This window comes from Vanessa cardui, chromosome 14 (assembly GCF_905220365.1).
Source record: "Vanessa cardui chromosome 14, ilVanCard2.1, whole genome shotgun sequence".
Taxonomy (NCBI): domain Eukaryota; kingdom Metazoa; phylum Arthropoda; class Insecta; order Lepidoptera; family Nymphalidae; genus Vanessa; species Vanessa cardui.
Window position 1 is genome coordinate 3,743,337 of NC_061136.1, and position 19,403 is coordinate 3,762,739.

Consider the following 19,403-nt stretch of genomic DNA (forward strand, 5'->3'; position numbering starts at 1 on the left):
ACATCTTAACCGATGATTGCGGGTTCAAACCCAGGCGAACAGCACTGTATCTTCACGTGATTCAATCTGTGTTTTTAATTCTCATCTCGAGCTCAGCGGTTAAGGAAAACATCGTGAGGAAACCTGTATTTGTCTAATTTCAACGAAATTCTGCCACATGTGAATCAACCAACCTACATTGGAGCATCGTGGTGGAACAAACTCCAAACCATCTCCTCAAAGGGAGAAGAGGCCTTAGCCCAGCAGTGGGAAATATACAAGCTATAACTATTATATAACATCACCCCGGGTTAGTTAGTAATCATAGCATGAATTCTGCAGCGACAGTATTAAATATTTTAAACTTTATTTATCAGCTAACATCTTTACTGATCATTGAATAACACACAAGGATTTGTGGAATACAACTAAATTTGTGGAATATTATATATGACAATCCAACAGAAAAATCCACGTTGATATAGTTATGATATGATACAGATATGATATAACCATAATGTCATATATTCAGTAGTCTTCACGTGATTGGTGTACAAAGAAAAATAAAATTACATATGTATGTATAAGTTTAATAAAATTTAATACAAAATTCAATATCACATTATAATGGCTTCATTTATTTCATAATTAAAAATATATAAAAGTTATGACATAAATTCAAATTTTCTTGACAACCTATTATTTATATGAATGTATTTGGTACAATTATATTTTAATTCTTCTATTGTTGTCATTTCCGCTATTTCTTCTGTTGGGGGCTCTGAAAATAATTGTGATAAAAATTCAATTATTAAAATACTTAAAATTAATTTGATTAAATAATTTCATAGAATAATCATTCATTTTTGAATCAAATGTTAAAGAGTAATTCAGTTGGGTTAAAAGAAAATTTGCTATAGTCTGTTAGAAAATGTTTTATGTTGACTGTAGGACTATTATATCTGTTTAACCTACCAACTGTTTTTAATTTGGCATCATTTAAACTCACCTTACTAATCCTTTGTCAATATTGTAAGTAAGGTTAAAAAAAATGGACCATATTGTTCTATATGTTATTTATACTATTATAATTGACATAAAAATATATACACTTATTATTCACTATTTTTAATTGCCTTTCTATATCCCTATTACTATTTATGGCCCTTTATCTTGTTTGATTAGAAGGTTTGTGAATTACTACTCTAATATTCGCAAGCATGGTTTTCACGATATTTTAAAACTTAAATATCGAATATGGGAAAATAAATAGAAAAATACTTTACCTAAAATTTGCCAAACTTGTGGAGGGAATATGGGCAGTTGGGAGAAAACGTATGTAACTTTTGAAGTTCTGGCCGGTTTCTCTGATGAATCTATTTTCTTCTTCAACTCCATTCTATACCATAGCGCTGACTTTCTGTAAAAAAAAAAGATAATGAATCCATAGGTCCATAGGTGGTAGGGCTTTGTGCAAGCCCGTCTGGGTAGGTACCACCCACTCATCAGATATTCTACCGCCAAATAACAGTACTCAGTATTGTTGTGTTCCGGTTTGAAGGGTGAGTGAGCAGTGTAACTACAGGCACAAGGGACATAACATCTTAGTTCCCAAGGTTGGTGGCCCATTGACGATGTAAGGTAATATATCTTACAGTGTCATTGTCTATGGGTGATGGTGACCACTTTCCATCAGGTGGCCCATATGCTCGTCCGCCAAACTATAACATAAAAAAAAAAGAAAATAGTAATTAAAACTTTAAACACTTTATTTGGTTGGTGTAGTAACTATATGTACTTTTTACAAGTTATTCTGTTAACAGTACAGTTTCATTTGCCACAAATCATTATTTTTGTGTTTATTTTTTACTTACTCATGCTGTGTTTTAAATGGCAGTGTATATGAATAAAATATAAAAATGTATAACGTTAAACGTTTGCATACCATTAGGAATCATGAATAATTATATATATAAATACTTCAACAACACATACACACAATTGTATAAGTAAAAAATATAGCGTATAAATGTCTCACTGTAGACTAAGGCCTGTTCTTCTTTTAAAAAGGCGGTTAAGGATAAACAAATTAAAAAAAATAATAACTGCAAGACAGACCATGACATCCTTTCAAAATTTCGCACAATTTGTTTACATATCTGTCCTTATATCTATATATTTTTAAATAGTAGAAATGTGTCTGTAGATTTTGACGTTCCCAAAGTTCGAAAAATGACAGTACTAATATTCCCGGGCCTTGGAAAGATTGTAAAGCCATCGGTCTTAGCCGGATTACCAAACCTTGGAGTTAGACAATGGAGACTGCATTTGTGCACACAATCGTAAACTATATCTCCTTAGTAGTTACTTTTTCGTCATCTTTAGTATTCCTTACATGTCCTTAATAAAACCTTAATAAATACATTATAAAGATAGCATAATATGAACTTACTTCAAATGATCTTGTACAACACTATTGGCTATTGGGATACAAATCTTCTGAACGGGATCGCTCAGGAGCTGTCCAACCGTTTTGATGGGAGATTTGTCAGATACATAATATTCTAATAGCTTTGATGCCATCGGCTTTAATTGCGCTGCAAGAAAAGTCACAAATTTTAGACTACATACATAACATAACGAGTTAAAAACCTCACAATCTATAAAAGTGTATGGATTTACAGAGTCTGGTCTAAAATTGTTGAATTTTGCTTATTTATCATCAAAATTTAGTAAAAATTTGGAGTTTGAAAATGGCCACAATATATTTATTGTACCTCGGCTATTGTTTCAACTCACTGTGGTTGCACATTGTATCCATATTTCCATGTCAAATGTCTGCCCGTCATATAATATATAGTAATATTAAAAATTTGAAAATCTGTCTGTCTTTCTGTCGTTCTTTCACTACCAAACCGCTGATCCGAATTTGATGAAATTTGTTATGAAGCAAATTTAAACTCCGAGAAAGGATATAGGCTCCTTTTTACCTATATGACAACCAAACCGCTAAAACGCCAGCGAAACCTTGGTCAACAACTAACATTTTCATATATTGGTCTATTTGAATTAATATACTTATAATATTAATATATTAGATATACATAAAGTGACCAGACGTCCCTTTTTGAACGGGACAGTCCCTTTTTAAGATTATGAGTTCCGGTGTTCATGACACGAAATTATTAGCAGCTCAGTCGAATGCGAGCGGTGTGCGAGTGTGGTATACCGTATAATAATTTGTAACTTTTGATCTAACTGATATATTCTTATTGAATGATTTTAAAAAGAGGATTTTTTTCTTGGCTACCTTTAAATCGACTGAAATAAATCAGTGTCTCGTTTGGAGTCAAAAAATATATGGTCACGTTAGATGTATACGAACTTACCAAAGTCAGCTCTTAAGCAATTTTCAGCACGGTACAAGTGTTCCAAGCAGACGTGAATTTGAGCGAACTTCATGAGAAGATTCTTCCATGGGCTGATGTCTATTTCATCTGATATTAATGGTACCTGTAGAATATATGAGTGAAATATATAATCCAGTACAGGATATAGGTATAGGAAAACAGACGATTACATAAATTCTTCATCAATTCAAAGTGCAATGCTGATACTATATATACTACAGAATGTTTTACAACGTTCACAGTTTTTCAATCGTTAGACAAGACAAATTGCTATCATCATCCTCCTGCCCTTATCCCAATTTTATTTGGGGTCGGCGCAGCATGTCTTCTCCTTCCATACTTCTCTGTCAGACGTCATCTCACAAGTAACAATCTTTCTAACCAAATCGTCTTTCACACAGTACATCCATCGTTTTCGTTGCTTTATTTAGTTTTTGTAGTTACTATACGTATTTTTTACAAGGTATTTTGTTAACAGTACAGTTAAATTTTCCAAACATTTATAATTTTTTTGTTTTTTTTTTTTTTTACTTACTCATATTGTGTTTTAAATGGTAGTGTATAGGAATAAAAATAAAAATGTATAACGTTAAACGTTTGTATACAATTAGGAATCACGAATAATTAAATGTAAAAATACTTTATCAACACATACACACAATCGTATATGTGAATCATTTAAGTTGAGTAAACGATGGTGATGAATGAAAAACGATGAATGTGGATGGATATAGAGGTAGACCTCTATATCCATCCACATTCATGCTCAAGGCCTTTGACAAGACAAATTGCTATGTCCCTGCGTTTTAAATCTAATCCAGCAAATACAATTAACTCTGTCACTGGTAGTAGGTCATGCTAATATTTATATATAAGTAAAAATATTGTTTCATCTACATCTTTCAAGCTTTTATTAGATATTATCTGTAATTTATTTTAATCTAGATACTACGGATACTTAATTATAGTTCATAATATATATCATTCTAAAAAGCTTCTAGAGCATTCTGCAGTTAAATTTATATTAGATTTACCCTATCTTTTATTATGCATCTTATGTACCACAGTAAAGAAGTTTCTAGAATGTTCGAAAACAAGCAAATCATATATTGCATCTATCTCTTTCTAACTCACCTCGTTGGCATCTTTCTTCTCGTTCACCAAGCCATGTTTTTTCAGAGAGGCAAAATCATCAACTGTTAATTCATTAGCGTCATCAATACAAAATGATTCCGCGTCTATGCGTATAGAGTGATCAGTCGTTGTTAGACTTTCAAATGGATTTAACGTGAAGTCGCCCCCCATTGTCATGTCTTGGATAGTTTGGTTTATTTGTTCAATTGATTCATGTGACCTTAAACACAGGAAGGAATAAGATTTTGAGAAGGGAAAGGAAGTAAGACCGAGCTTAACGTGAAATTAAAACATGGATCTTAAGATATATGTCGTTTACGATTTGGCTCGATTGAACAACACTCTTGATTATTGTTAGTTGTTTTACAGAAGAGGAATTAATATATACTTTGTTTCCATTAACAACTACATAGGAAAAGGAAATCAATAAATATTGAAATAAATATTGGACAACATCATTACTCTATTCCCAATGTAAGTACCTAAAGCACTTTTGTTATGGAAATCAGAAGTAACGACGGTACCACAAACAAACAGACCCAAGACAACATAGAAAACTTATGGTAATCTACATCGACTCGGCCGGGAATCGAACCGGAACCTCAGAGTGGCGTATCCATGAAAACCGGTGTACACACCACTTGACCATGGAGGTCGTCATGTTATGAAACTGAAAATCAGAAGTAGCGACGGTACCACAAACAAACAGACCCAAGACAACATAGAAAAGTAATGGTAATCTACATCGACTCGGCCAGAAATCGAACCCGGAACCTCAGAGTGGCGTATCCATGAAAACCGGTGTACACACTACTCGACCACGTAGGTCGACAAATAAAGTTTCACATATCTACGCCTAAAATCGACAGTTCATATTCGCCAAACTCCACAAGCTTTAGCTATTTTAAAAATCAACGATAAATGAAAATAGCTCTTGAGCCGCCTTATATTATACTCTACAGACATTTCTTAATTAACATATATTTATTTATAATTTAACACTGTTCCATTTAATTAATTGTTGTTCTTATGATCATTTAAATATTAATCCCAGAATTGCTATAACATGCCATAATTCCATAATAAGTATTGTTTATGCTCTCGAGCAATGACAAAGCATCAAAATTGTTTATCTGTACTACATCTTGTTGAAATGTACTTCAGAATAGCGTACTCACTTGGCATCAGTATTCCAAACTCCAGCGATGAAAAACGAATGTTCCAGAAGCGACATAATCCTTGTATATTCCCACATACACTTCTCTATCCCGACTTGAGCAACCAGGGATAGCGCTTGCGGTGGACTTGATCGTAAGTTTTTCAGCACTTTCGATGTCTGAGAGTGACCTCTAGATAGTTTTAGGACCAATTTCGATAGATATGTCTTGTTGTTGACGTCGATCTGGTAACAATATTGGCAACTTTTGATGTATATTTTATATACTGTCGCACTACCGGATATATTTATTATCTTTGTATGCGTGACAGTTACAATTATGTCTATGTCTTATTTACTGGTGTGTGTGTGTACTTGCCGAGATAGCTCAGTGGTTAGAACACGAGCATATTAACCGATGGTTGCGGGTTCAAATCCAGGCAAGCACCACTGATTGTTCATGTGTATAATTTGTGCTTATAAGTCATCTTGTGTTCGGCGGTGAAGGAAAACATCGTGAGGAAACCTGCATGTGTCTAATTTCATCGAAATTCTGCCACATGTGTATTCCACTAATTCGTATTGGAACAGCGTGGTAGAATATGTTCCCAACCTTCTCCTCAAAAGGGAGAGAAGGCTTTAGCCCAGCAGTGGGAAATTTACAGGCTGTTGTTTTTGTTTGATATTTTATATACTGTCTACTAGAGCTTTACTATCTTTGTGTGCTTGTCCGCTATGCTTGAGTCTACATATATCTTATTTACTGGGGGTGTGTGTACTTAGTGGAAAACTGTTGGATACTGTTTCAACACATCTTCAGCATGGCAATCTCTCTAGACATATGAATATAAGGATTTTTATATTTTAATAATAGAAATGTCTTCATAGCCGATTTTGCCCTTTACCAAAGAAGCTAGCCAGAAGTGTATTATACTGCACATGTGTGTGCGTGAACTTAATTGCAATCTATATTCCCTTACTTTAATTCAAAACAACTTGATTTTATGTGCTTTCAGATCTGTGATTTGAAGACTGGGAGTTGGAGAGGCTCGATCTGAAGTATTATCGACCAACGAAGAATTTGGTCTGATAGCTGACTAGTTTACTTGGTGGTAGGGCTTTGTGCAAGCCCGTCTTGGTGGGTACCACCCACTCATCAGTTATTCTACCGCCAAATAACAGTACTCAGTATTGTTGTGTTCCGGTTTGAAGGGTGAGTGAGCCAGTATAACTACAGCACAAGGGACATAACATCTTAGTTCCCAGGGTTGGTGGCACATTGACGATGTAAGGAATAGTTAATATTTCTTACAGCTTCATTGTCTATGGGTGATGGTGACCACTTACCATCAGGTGGCCCATATGCTCGTCCGCCAACCTATACCATAAAAAAAAATAGTTTGCAGAAAGTAAGAAAAAATAAAGCAACAGCCTGTAATTTACCCACTATTGGGCTAAGGCCTCTTCTCCCGTTTAGGAGAGGGTTTAGAAAATATTCCACAACGTCGTTCCAATGCGGGTCGGTAGAATGCACATGTGGCAGAATTTCGATGAAATTAGACACATGCAGGTTTCCCTAAGGGTGTTTTCCTTCACCGCCCAGCTGAGAGATGAATTATAAACACAAATTAAGCACATATATATAGTAGTGCTTGCCTGGGTTTGAACCCGCAATCATAGGTTAAGATGCACGCGTTCTAACCACTGGGTGAACTCGGCTCGTTTGCAGATATAACGGTAAATTATGGTTGAAAATGTAAACTCAATATTGATGCTGTCAGCAAATAAATTAACTTGGAAATTGTATTTGGATGTATACAAAATCAAAATAAAGGCGTTACTTACGAATGGTCTAATTTTCCCAGACGAAATGAATTTCAGTACTTGAATTAATAACGTTATTAGTTCCTCAGCAGTTTCACAGTCTGCAAAAGATAAGAGAGAAATAAATTCATTATAATCTTACATAGAAGCAATCTGTCTCGTACATAACATTTGTTCACTTTTCCGAAATGTATTTATTTAAATTAATACCATGTTTCGTCATTGATAGCGTAAGTTTCTTTTTGTGCCAGTGATTATAGGACGATAGTGGCAAATAAATAATTGTGCAGAAAGACAAAGAGGATTCTTAATTGCAATTCACTAAATTGTTGTGATTTAAAAAAGGTTTAATATTAGAGAGTGGAAAAAAGTTACTGGTCGGCAAGAGACCGGTACTACGACTGTATATGAAAAACGTAAGCATAATTAAAGAAAACTGCCAATTATTTTCCGCTAAAATATTATACAAAAAAAAAACTTTTAATGATATTTTCAAAAAGAAAATCGAGGGAAAAGTCTCAACTGTATCAACTGTAAGTTGCCTATAAGGACTTGTCCAAAAATATGTTGTTACTTTAATATTTATAGTGATATTTGTTTTGCAGACTGTACCAGTACGCATATATGACGTCATCAACATAAAATTCACAGGTATTGAAAGCAAATTGTACATATTAAGTAATTACTAATAAAATACGACTTGCCTCTCAATATATCCCAAAGTTTGTACGTAAAATCATTACTCGAACCCTGAGAACACATAGCGGTCATACATTGTCTCAAAGTAGTTGTATCCTCCGTGACACAGATGCAGCCCCCCGCAGGACATTCTGCGGTGTATGTATACATTTCCGTTTCGTTGAGGAGATTATTGATGCGCTTCGAATTGTTCAGTCGTTTCATTCCCGGAATGATGTTTCTAGAATGAGATATGATATAATTTTAATTTAATTCTGAATGAGAAAGTTATGATCATTACGCAGTATAAAAAAGTCACAATGGATTTGAAGATTTTTTTAATAGATATATTGATTGAAGGGGAAGGTTTATATGTTTAATATAGCAGTATACTTGCACAATATAGCAGTGAATGACTGAAAAACTGTAAAAATTGTAAGATATTCTGCAATACATATTTAGTATCAGCATTGCAACTGTGTGAAGCCGAGGTGGGTCGCTAGTATTTTATTAAAGAAAAAGATCACACTCAGTTCTCAGTTTCTTTTTTGTTTAAATATTATTGTTCCATCATCTTTCATAAGTAATGTTATATGCTTTTTAAAATTAGTCGACATGACGGTCAACTCTAACTGGGAGAGTCGCGCGCACTCATTGGTCCAAACAAAAAGCGCGCTTTGTCGGCGCGGTGTTTCCATCTCTTTTTACGAAATTACTCACACATATTGCAGGAAAGGGACGGAAAAGATGTTTGATAAAATATTGAATACTAACATACAATTAATTACCATAGTTAATAACTTTAGAAGATAAAGTTATCAAGTAGAGTCAGCAAAAAAATCAGTATTTATTCTTTTCCACCAATTCAATTAAATAGTCTGTTTATAAAATATAATTAAATATAATCAAAAACAAAAAATACTATAATTTTAGTAATCTATTAAATAATTCATATCATGATTTATGGTCATTAATGTGACTTAAAATTGTTTTTGAAAATTTTAAATACCTTATAGTAGCTGTTTCTAAATTGACAGTATTAAATCCTGCTGCCGTCATATCCACAAGCAGTTGATTGATATTGTGAAGGGAAGATACTGATTTCCATATAGCATTGCACGGACTTGCCAAATGGCCCACTGTCACTTCTTGTTCCTGTAATATTATAATTCAAATGCTTAGGAACAAACCAAATTATAAATTTTAACGATAAACATTGCTCAGATTATGTATATGCCTAGATAGAGTGCCACTCTGCAAAGAAATGAAAGTAAGCAGGTATAATTTTTTATCTAGGTGTGCGTGGCACTTATATATTTTGACACTCACTACTACTCATACATCAGACTTCTTTACTAGTGTGAGTAATTAATTGTCAATCGTTGGTTACTAAATTTTTATAACCATATTCAGCTTTTAAATCTATTCAGATATATAAATAATTGAAGAAGAAATTGTTTGAATTTAACTTACATTAATAATATTACTTTCAGTTTTTTCTACAACATTTATTAATACAATTTAACAATTAATGTCATATTTATACTTTTATCATAATTGGAGACAAATAAAATAATCAATATTATTTTATTCTTTAATACACATGCTTGGTCACAATTTCAATATTTGTACAAATAGAAACTATCAGCTTTATGAATCAAAATTGACGGGATAAAATATGAAATTCTTAATAAGTAAATAATATAACAATTAAAAATAGTCATCAAATCCAGGTAGGAAATACAATCTTGAACAAACTGACAGATATTTCAATTAAATACTTAATACAGTCAACACATTAACTTACGAAATGAACTTTACAGCTTATAAAGGGTGTAATGAGAGTCCTGGAAGTCCATTCACAGTACAAGTCGGTGACACCACCATGTGGAGCATTTAATTGCTCTTCCATTGTCAATGATCCATAAGATATTCCCGATATTGTGTATTTACAATCCACTGACAAACTCACCTGAAAAATTCAATAGTGTTATGTATAAGCATAGTATCTTTAAAACTGTGTAATTATAAGAAATAATCTTCTGAATTTAGTTATGTATATAATAATAAAATGTTTCTATAATGATAAATTATGTAGTATTGTATTATCATTGAGTGTTCTATAGTTGTAACACCTGGACCTAGGATAAATTGTTATAAATTACATATTATTGTTGAAAGCTGGATCAACCAACCAGATAAACTAAATTTATGTTACATAAGAAAATTCTGCTTTTAATTTTGCGATTATTCCAAGAGATGATGAGGATTGAGAGGACGATCATTATTTTATGCTGTATTTATTTGTATAAATAGAATTGTTTCTAGGAAATGCATATGTGAGTGAAGAATTTCGTAATTTTCTTCCTCTTTAATCTTGATGAACATGTATATTTTGGTTTGATCGAGAAACATCAATTATAAATAATTTCATATAATCAAATTATATAATAGCATGCATGCATTTATCAGAATTTAACATTAATTTGTTGAATATATACAAATATATGAATTATAAATAGTTACTGTATAAATAACTTCATGAACAAAGGCATGATTTTACAGTTATTAGGTATTATAAACTTATCTAACATTACCATATCTTCATTTATTTTTTCATATGCAACATAATCTTCAATATATTTGTCGATATCAATATCATCCAACATCATAGACCCTTCATAGGTAACTATGCCTCTTGCAAAGCATTCCTCATTAGACTGGACACTAATCAGTAGCGGGTTGCCATCACTACTAGGATTACAAAGTACCCACATGGGTAATGCATTTTCTTTTGATGTGACGCTTAGACTTTTGTTGTACTCGTTAGCTATTTGCCTTGAATATTTTTTTTTTATAAAATTAATATTTAATTGTACTTTAAAGTGAAAAAGCATTAACAATATTATGAGTAATCGTGCTTGGGTATATTTGGTATCATTTAGAAAAATTAAATATGTTATTTTAATAATTGGATACACAGAATTCAAACTGTATTGTTGTCCAAACTGATAAAATCTTTGTGAATTAAAAATATATAGTAATCTTACCTTGCTGTATCTATATCAATGGGGGTGTGAAATATTTCTTCCTTTTTCCATAGCTGTGGCTCATCAGTAATAAGTGTATCATCTAGTATAGTGTGCAAACTCAAATCCAGCTTAAGCGGTGAGCCTGTTAATTCTAATTCCTCTATAAAAAAATTGTAGTTAAGTTTAAATAGCTTGTTTAAATATTTCAAGGAAACCTAAATATGTGTAATGTTAATAAAATTCTGTCACAACCTTAACCACTTAGATGCATTTGTGATTATAATTTGTTTTTAGCTCTGCGGTGGAGGAAACAATTGTAAGGAAACCTGCATATGTCTAACTTCAACGAAACTTTGGCACATGTCATGCCACCAACTAGCATTGGGGCAGTGTGGTGAAATATATTCCCAACATTTTCGAAGGAAGAGGAGGCCATAGACCAACAATGAGAAATTTATGAGTTAATGAAATTATTCATAATAGCAACTACTATATTTTTATATATTGAAAGTGGTGGCATAAACTTCAAAACATCCTCGAAGGGACTATGCCTTTTTTTCATTAATGACCAAAAGAATAATACCAATTTATACCGATCTCGTTAACTCAATTTTCTAACTAACATAATATTCTCAAGTGTTCTGAAATCCCTAATAAGGCTTCACATAAATATTTACGAAATTAAAAAAAAAACACCAAGAATAAGAATTTTTTTTTTCATATTTCGCTCACCTGCTTCGTTTTTTTTATTATTTTCCGTGTAAGCCGTTGTGCTCGCAGTTTTTGTCTAAAAACATGATATGCAATATAATTTTAAAACTAAAAAAGAATAGAAAAAAATAATAAGAAAAACTGGTAACAAATAAAAACCTTTGCGTATACGATTATTATATCAGATTTATCCTTAGTATACATTTCTACATAACTTGAGCTTCCTTGTTTTTCAACATTGTACTTGGGATACCTTTCTATTAAATTTTGTATTACACTTTCCATTTTAAAATAAATTAAAAAATAAAAACACAGTGTATTTGGATTTAATAATGTTCGAATACGTTATTTTGTTCGAGTTTTGAAATTTTAAATAAATGTCAATGTCAAATATAGTGATTAGTGTGTCGACCTATCAGTGTCTAGTTCATTGATCATTTACAAACTTATTATATACATAAATATACAATATAATATATCATAAAAGATAAGCAATAATTAAAAATATTTCTAATATGAATTAATTTTATTATGTATAAAAATATAATGATGAATTTAAAGTTTCTTTTAGTTTACAATTTTGCGCCATCTAGTTATACGACTGTTTTCTACCGGTTCTTATTTGATGTACTGCACAGCAGATGGCGCTACAAGGCTTAAAAAGATTTTATCAAATACCTATTACAAATATAATATAACGGTTAGCAATTTCATTATGTTTTAATAATATGTAAATACACTTAATTTTTTTTCAGGATATACGTTAGGTCTATATTTAACTTCTGATTTAACATTGTTACTTAATTTTATATAAACGTAGGCGTAAATTGTTTACCTTTTTTAGCAAATTCTTTACCTCAAGATTTTGTCAAATTATAATTATGCAAAAAGCCTATTTCAATATTTCCATTACTTAAATCAAGTTTCCGGGGTTTCCTTTTTTGTCCCGGCCGCAATTTTATAAGAATAATTTGATAAGTGTTTAGTATTAAATAATATTGTAATGCAATTTGCATAGATAATTTATAAATACTTAATTGTTTAGTTCCATGTGCTTATTAAATTGTTTCTTTCCCTCTTATGACGATTTAAAATTCTACTGAAATGAGCGGGACGCAGATAATTTTGTCGGTGAGAAAAATAAAATTAAAAAAATAAACTTAAGAAACACTGACAGCTTCAGTACCTAATTAAAAACAATTTGACACTTATAGTGTGATAAAAACTCATGATTAATCTAGCTTCCACAGATCATTAATTACATAATCATGGCGGAACCAGCCTATGACGTTTACAGGCTTACCTGATATTAAGTCCATTAAAAGGATTAAATAGCAATAAATAATTTGTTCGGGTATGATTGCATATAATAAATGCACTCATTTTTAATCTGTGTTACATTACTTTAGCAAACAGCAATAGCAAACGAAATGTTAAGTGCTATTAAAACATAATAATATAGTTCATTATTAGGTGATCATATTTTAAAGATAACATATTAGCGAATTTCATAGTATATTATTATTCTACATAGAAGCATAGTTTTATAAATTTGTCTTGATTATGTGGATTAGGAGTCGAGATGGCCCAGTGGAACGCGTCCATCTTAACAGATGATTGCGGGTTCAATCCCAGGCAAGCACCGCTGATTTAATATGATTCACCGTGCTTAATTTGTCTTTATAATTCATCTCGTGCTCAGCGGTGAAGGAAAACATCGTGAGGAAACCTGCATGTGACAAATTTCATAGAAATTCTGCCACATGTGTCTTCCACCAACCCGCATTGGAACAGCGTGATGGAATATGTTGCAAACCTTCTCCTCAAAGGGAGAGGAGGCCTTTAGCCCAGCAGTGGGAATTTACAGGCTGTTGTTGTATGTGGCTTAGGATGATATAACACAGCATTTATGATGTCTAACCTGTCTTATATAATCCCAAAACTACTGTTATGTCTGCTGTGTTTCAGAATGATGAAAAATTTGCAATGTCTGTTAACAAAATTAAAACAAAATGATGAAGATACGCCTACATTAATTCTAAAAAAGTAACGGCCTGTCAGTTGAGAAGACGGAGGCGTACCTCTGATCCACAAAATGAACCAATGCGGGTTGATCGATAAGCATGTGATAGTTTTTTTTTTTAATTAGTCACATACATTTTTCTTTGTTATATAACCAAATATCTATTTTGGCTTATCCCAAAAAATCCTGAAAAGTTAACCGCTACCGCACCGCTATAATGTTATTTTTCATAAGATAAACATTTTTAAATAGGAAATCGCAGGATTCTTTCTAAACTGGAATGATATACGATTCCAGTTAATCCACTTATTTAGCATATTTTTGCAATTATAACCTCACACCAAAATGTCTGAACTAAAATATTTGCTATGAATAGTCTCTGAATTTTGAATTTGGAATAATACACAGAATAATTATTTTTATTCAAAAAGTTGGTTTGGATTTGGATAGCTTTACTTAATATAGTTAGTTCAATGACGATTCATAAGTGCTTGAGTAAAGTATATTTTGATTTGATGGATTTGATTTGTCTTCATTATTCGCTGAGGATGGACTTACAATGTACTTATTTCCAAAAATGCCAAAGTTACAGGTGTAAATTTAATTAAAATTAGGAGGATTTATGATGATAAAGTAGAAAATCTATTTTACCTACTATTTCTATTTAACTAACTGTCACACGCATCGCTCATCTTAAAGGAGTTAATCGTCAGATTTGGGTGTAAAAATGCCCTATTTTGGGGTTCAAGCGTGCTTTTCACTAAATTTTTTCGAATTCGGTTTGGTAGTCCTTGAAAGACTAGCACTTATAATATTATATATTTTATATATTGGTGGTAGGGCTTTGTGCAAACCCGTCTGGGTAGGTACCACCCAGTCATCAGATATTCTAGCGCCAAACAACAGTACTCAGTATTGATGTGTTCCGGTTTGAAGGGTGAGTGAGCCAGTGTAACTACAGACACAAGGGACATAGCATCTTAGTTCCCAAGGTTAGTGGCGCATTGACGATTTAAGGAATAGTTAATATTTCTTACAGCGTCAATGTCTATGGGTAATGATGACCACTAACCATCAGGTGGCCCATATGCTGGTCCGCCAACCTATACCATGAAAAAAAATAGTGTTGCCTATTTGATATAAAATATGTTACCATTTTAAAGTAATTTATATAGCTTTTCTAATGTCAAAGGGTCTTATGTAAATGGCATTCAATTAATATTGACTATTGCAGTGACATTTTACATGGTACGCAACTCTGGTTTAGTTAGAGATGCATAATTATTGAAGCAAAAACAAGTCGTCAGAATAACTGTTTAATGTTTATTAAACATACTATCTGTTACTTTATCACGTTCAGATTCTATTCCTGAGAAGTTTTCATGTAGCGTGTGATTAAAGAAATTAGGATTTTAGCTAAAAGTCAGTTTTCAAAAAATAAATAAATTATTTGTATACATATTTTTTTTGGTTTACGTTATTCCAAACGCACAGCCTATGAGTTAAATTAGAACACACTAGCGATTCAATAGCGCTTTACCTCCTATGATGGTAGAAAACCAACCATCCAGCAGAGGCATTTCCAATAGAGGTTGGGTGGCATAAAAAGAACAAAAATTTGGCGGATTTCTTTCCGTAAGGAACCGGTAAAGGTTTGTGGGCCAAGTAACCGTATGTATGTAAACTTATTTACATGTATGAAATAGAAGAAGAGTTCGTGAATGGATACAAAATATACATATTATAAATAGGAGAAGGAATTAAATTAGTTATTGTTTAATATAATGAGTAGAAAGGCAGTGTTAACATCTTGACTCACAATCCATAGTGGGATATATAAAACATATTTCGATATATTATTATGAAAGTTAAACGTGCTTAAAATAATGATAACAAATTAATAAAGCTACAATGCGGAGTCATATAAAATGCTAATTCGAAGTACCTTTTCATAATGCGGTGGACGGACGGTCATAAAATCAATTTTCTAAGTTGATATGTCTTTGTGTCTGCAGTTCCACTGACCCATTTTACCTTCACACCGGAATACAACAATGCTAATTATTGTTGCTTAGCGGTAGAACAAACGATGAGTGGGTGGTAATATATAATAAGTAATACAGTAAAAGTAATCTGAAAAATATCATCTACGAGGACATACTCTATTCTAAAGGAGATTTATAATACTTTCGAATAATCTTGTGCATCTTCACGATGTGTTCCTTCACCTCAGATCACAATATAAACACGAATATTACACTATACTTTATGTGATAAAACACATTAATATTATCCGGATGTCAGTATAAAGAATTGATGAAACATTCTATCTTGATTGACAACAATTTATTAACGCTGTAGAGGCATACCAATTATTTACCATATCATGTCATTTATTAACCAATATTTTACAAATTAATGTAAAAACATCAATATATACAATGTAACAATTATATAAAACGGCTTTTCGGCTAAAAACCGATATTATGTGAATTCCCGTAACATCTGTAAACGTGTTCTTCAATTACCGCGAATCGCAGTTAAACAGCACGTATGCGAAGCTGATTAATTAAAATGAGTAGATCGAGTGGGTGGAAAGTATCGATGCATAACTATCGGTTCTCGATTATATAGAATTTCCTGTGATATATGCGAGTTATTTCAATCTGCGGTAATTCGTCATATTCTGCATACGTAATATTTGGTTAGGGATTAACTTTTGTGAAATAATAACAGGAAATTTGCGCCTTTTTTCAGGTCTCGATATGATGATGATGTATGACGTATACTCGTTACTAAAATGTTTCATAAGATTAATTATAATGTAACTAAATTAATGATTTAATAGATATGTTTTGTTGTTTATTTTATCTCAATAACAAGATTCTAAATCTTTCGATTGTTTCTTGGAATTTAAAGATGATTTAGTATTTCAGAGAGAAACCTTATTTCAGATAAAGAAACGTTCTTGTAAAAATAAAACTCAAATGTGATTAGCTACTTAGATTTAGATGTGGGTTTATTTACGATTTATATGTTTGCCAAAGAAACAAAAACAATTTAAGATTTCTTAGCAAGAGTAGACATAACGTGATGACGTGTGGAGTGACAGAAAGGGCTCTTGGGACCATTTCTATTTTTATATATCTTACAAGCTCACCTTAGGTTTACAGTGAATTTAAGTGCTTTTATAATTTTAGAACATTTTATAGGCATATCACGATATAAATATGTACATACCTTTTATTTTTAGAAATCATTTTTTGCATTGAAACCGTAAATCGGCATATATTAAAACTCTTTTGATTTTAGAAAAATAAATCTTTTTTTTAAAGTTTTTATTTTAAAATTTATACTATCTATACTGATCTATATTATAAATGTGGTAACTCTGTTTATCTGCCTATTGCTCTTTCACGACAAAAACAATGAACCGAATTTGATGCAATTTGGTGTGAAGCAAACTTGAAATCCAATTAAGGACATACGCTACTTTTTTGCCTGACACATAATCATCAACAACCTAAAACGCGAGCAAAGCCGCGGGCAACAACTAATGTTATATAATTATTCATTAAAAAAAAACTCTTTAATATACAGAGCGGATGGAGTTCAAATGCAAGATCATCAGACCTTTAGGTACTCTTCGATTTTTCCATATTTAAGGGAAAATCTCAGGACCACGGGATTTAAGCCCTTACATTTTTATATTTATTTATTTTTATCATGATTGAAATGTGTTCATACAATTAAATGTATTCTTAGGAAAATGCATCCTTATTCCATAAGTCCACTATTTCGTTTATTTATTTTTTCAGAATTGTTTCTATGGTTACGAACTTTTTACAGAGAGTTAAAATAAAATGGTGCATTAATACTTATCTTTTTCGGCGCTACCATGAACATTAGTGAAGAGGTACCTTTTAACTGATTAAACGTAAGGTTTTACACTGATTGTATTTGTTTCCAACATTCATATTATATTCCTTTATCGGATTCATTTCTTGCCTTTATGATTCTTGCTTGCCTTTCTCAGAACTTACCTTTCATTTCAACAAACTTTTGTTTCGATATACCTACTGTTAATTTGTCAAATTCGTTCATCATTACTATTAATAGACAAGATGTAAGGTAAGAGTAAGATCAAGATGGAGATGAAACTGGATTTTTGTAACATTTATTTTATCATTGTATGCTTTGGTACAGTATAGCATATTTGTATTTATATGAAAGGAAAATAAGAAGGCTTCAATCTGTAGGCATATCTTCATGATAGGTAGAAATAAATAGCAGAAAATTACTTACTAGAAGGTAGGGCTTAGTGCAAACCTGTCTGGGTAGGTACCACCTACCCTTTATATATTCTAACGACAAAGAGAAATACTTAGTATTGCTATGTTCCAGTTTGAAAGATGCATGCGCCATCATAACTACAGGCACGAGAGATATTACATCTTAGTACCCAAGGTCAGTGGTGCATTATCTACGTAGGATATGCTTTTTTCACCGTGCTGGTGGCTATGGGCTGTAGTAACCACTGACCAATAGGTCCACTACCATTCCGAGTTCTTATTACTCAAAAAATGTGGCAAAAACAATATATAGTATATATAATAAAAGAAAGGACTGACATTTCATGATTTTCATGTCATGTTCTGTGGTGTAACATGTGCCTCCAATACACATTAGAGCAGCGGCAACATGACGAATCAAGCTTTAAATCACCTGAAGAACAATTATAGATAAGCGAATAATTGTGATACGTTGGTCACACATAACTATCAAATACTACTGTGAACTACCTGAACCTGGCTTTACATCGAAATTTATGAAACTTTAAAGCAAATAAACGTTCACCTCAATTTTAACCAAGAGGTAGGTGCAATAACAAAAGTAGATTATCTCCGTCCCTGGAACCAAAACAATCATCATTTCCAAAGACCGAGAAGTGTCTATGTCGCGAAAGGAGTAACTGTGATAAATGTCAAGTCGATCAGACTTATCGTGACGAATAATATCTCAGTGGTACTTCACTTATTTAAACAAATAGATCTATAGAACATAAAATTTTTGCAATATTATGCAATAGTATGCTGGTGAATCTTGCAATTGAATTTTAAGCCAGTTGAATGGTCTATTGCTGAAATTTGACAAAATTTATTCATGCAACTGTTAACAATATTACTTCAACTGTTTGCTTTTATTTCCTTTTCTTTTTCCTTAATACTAGAGTTTTTTAAATTGATGTGCCTACAATATTATCATATTCTAATCTATAATCAAGATTAAATTATTGTAAGAATGAGATAGAAATACAACCTTTCTCACGGTTGTACAAGCCTATAAAAATGGCACACAACATTATATAATCTGCTCTGAAAATGCATGCCGATATTTATAATTTGTCTGAAATATACATTTAAATGTAATGATTGCAGCACTTAGTACGGTAGACC

At 32.0% G+C, this 19,403-nt stretch overlaps 1 protein-coding gene across 1 annotated transcript; it reads right to left on the bottom strand.

Moving 5' to 3' along the window:
• Positions 1-644: 644 nt before the first annotated feature.
• LOC124535168 lies at positions 645-12,296 on the bottom strand. The gene is made up of 14 exons (XM_047111266.1): positions 12,084-12,296; positions 11,946-12,000; positions 11,232-11,373; positions 10,779-11,019; positions 9,989-10,153; positions 9,191-9,336; positions 8,208-8,422; positions 7,525-7,604; positions 5,702-5,925; positions 4,524-4,743; positions 3,369-3,492; positions 2,432-2,576; positions 1,266-1,399; positions 645-760 (listed from the first exon to the last, which is right to left on the bottom strand). The coding sequence occupies exons 1-14, from the start codon at positions 12,207-12,209 to the stop codon at positions 645-647; spliced, it is 2,133 nt and encodes a 710-aa protein (XP_046967222.1). The 5' UTR covers positions 12,210-12,296.
• Positions 12,297-19,403: the final 7,107 nt, after the last annotated feature.

Excerpts from the sequence above, each read along its gene's own strand:
- LOC124535168 (XM_047111266.1), bottom strand. The coding sequence starts at position 12,209 with ATGGAAAGTGTAATACAAAATTTAATAGAAAGGTATCCCAAGTACAAT. Across the intron at positions 11,374-11,945 it reads TAATAAAAAAAACGAAGCAG|AGGAATTAGAATTAACAGGC; the intron begins GTGAGCGAAATA and ends ATTTTTTTATAG. Across the intron at positions 1,400-2,431 it reads GTTGTACAAGATCATTTGAA|AAAGTCAGCGCTATGGTATA; the intron begins GTAAGTTCATAT and ends TTTTTTTTACAG.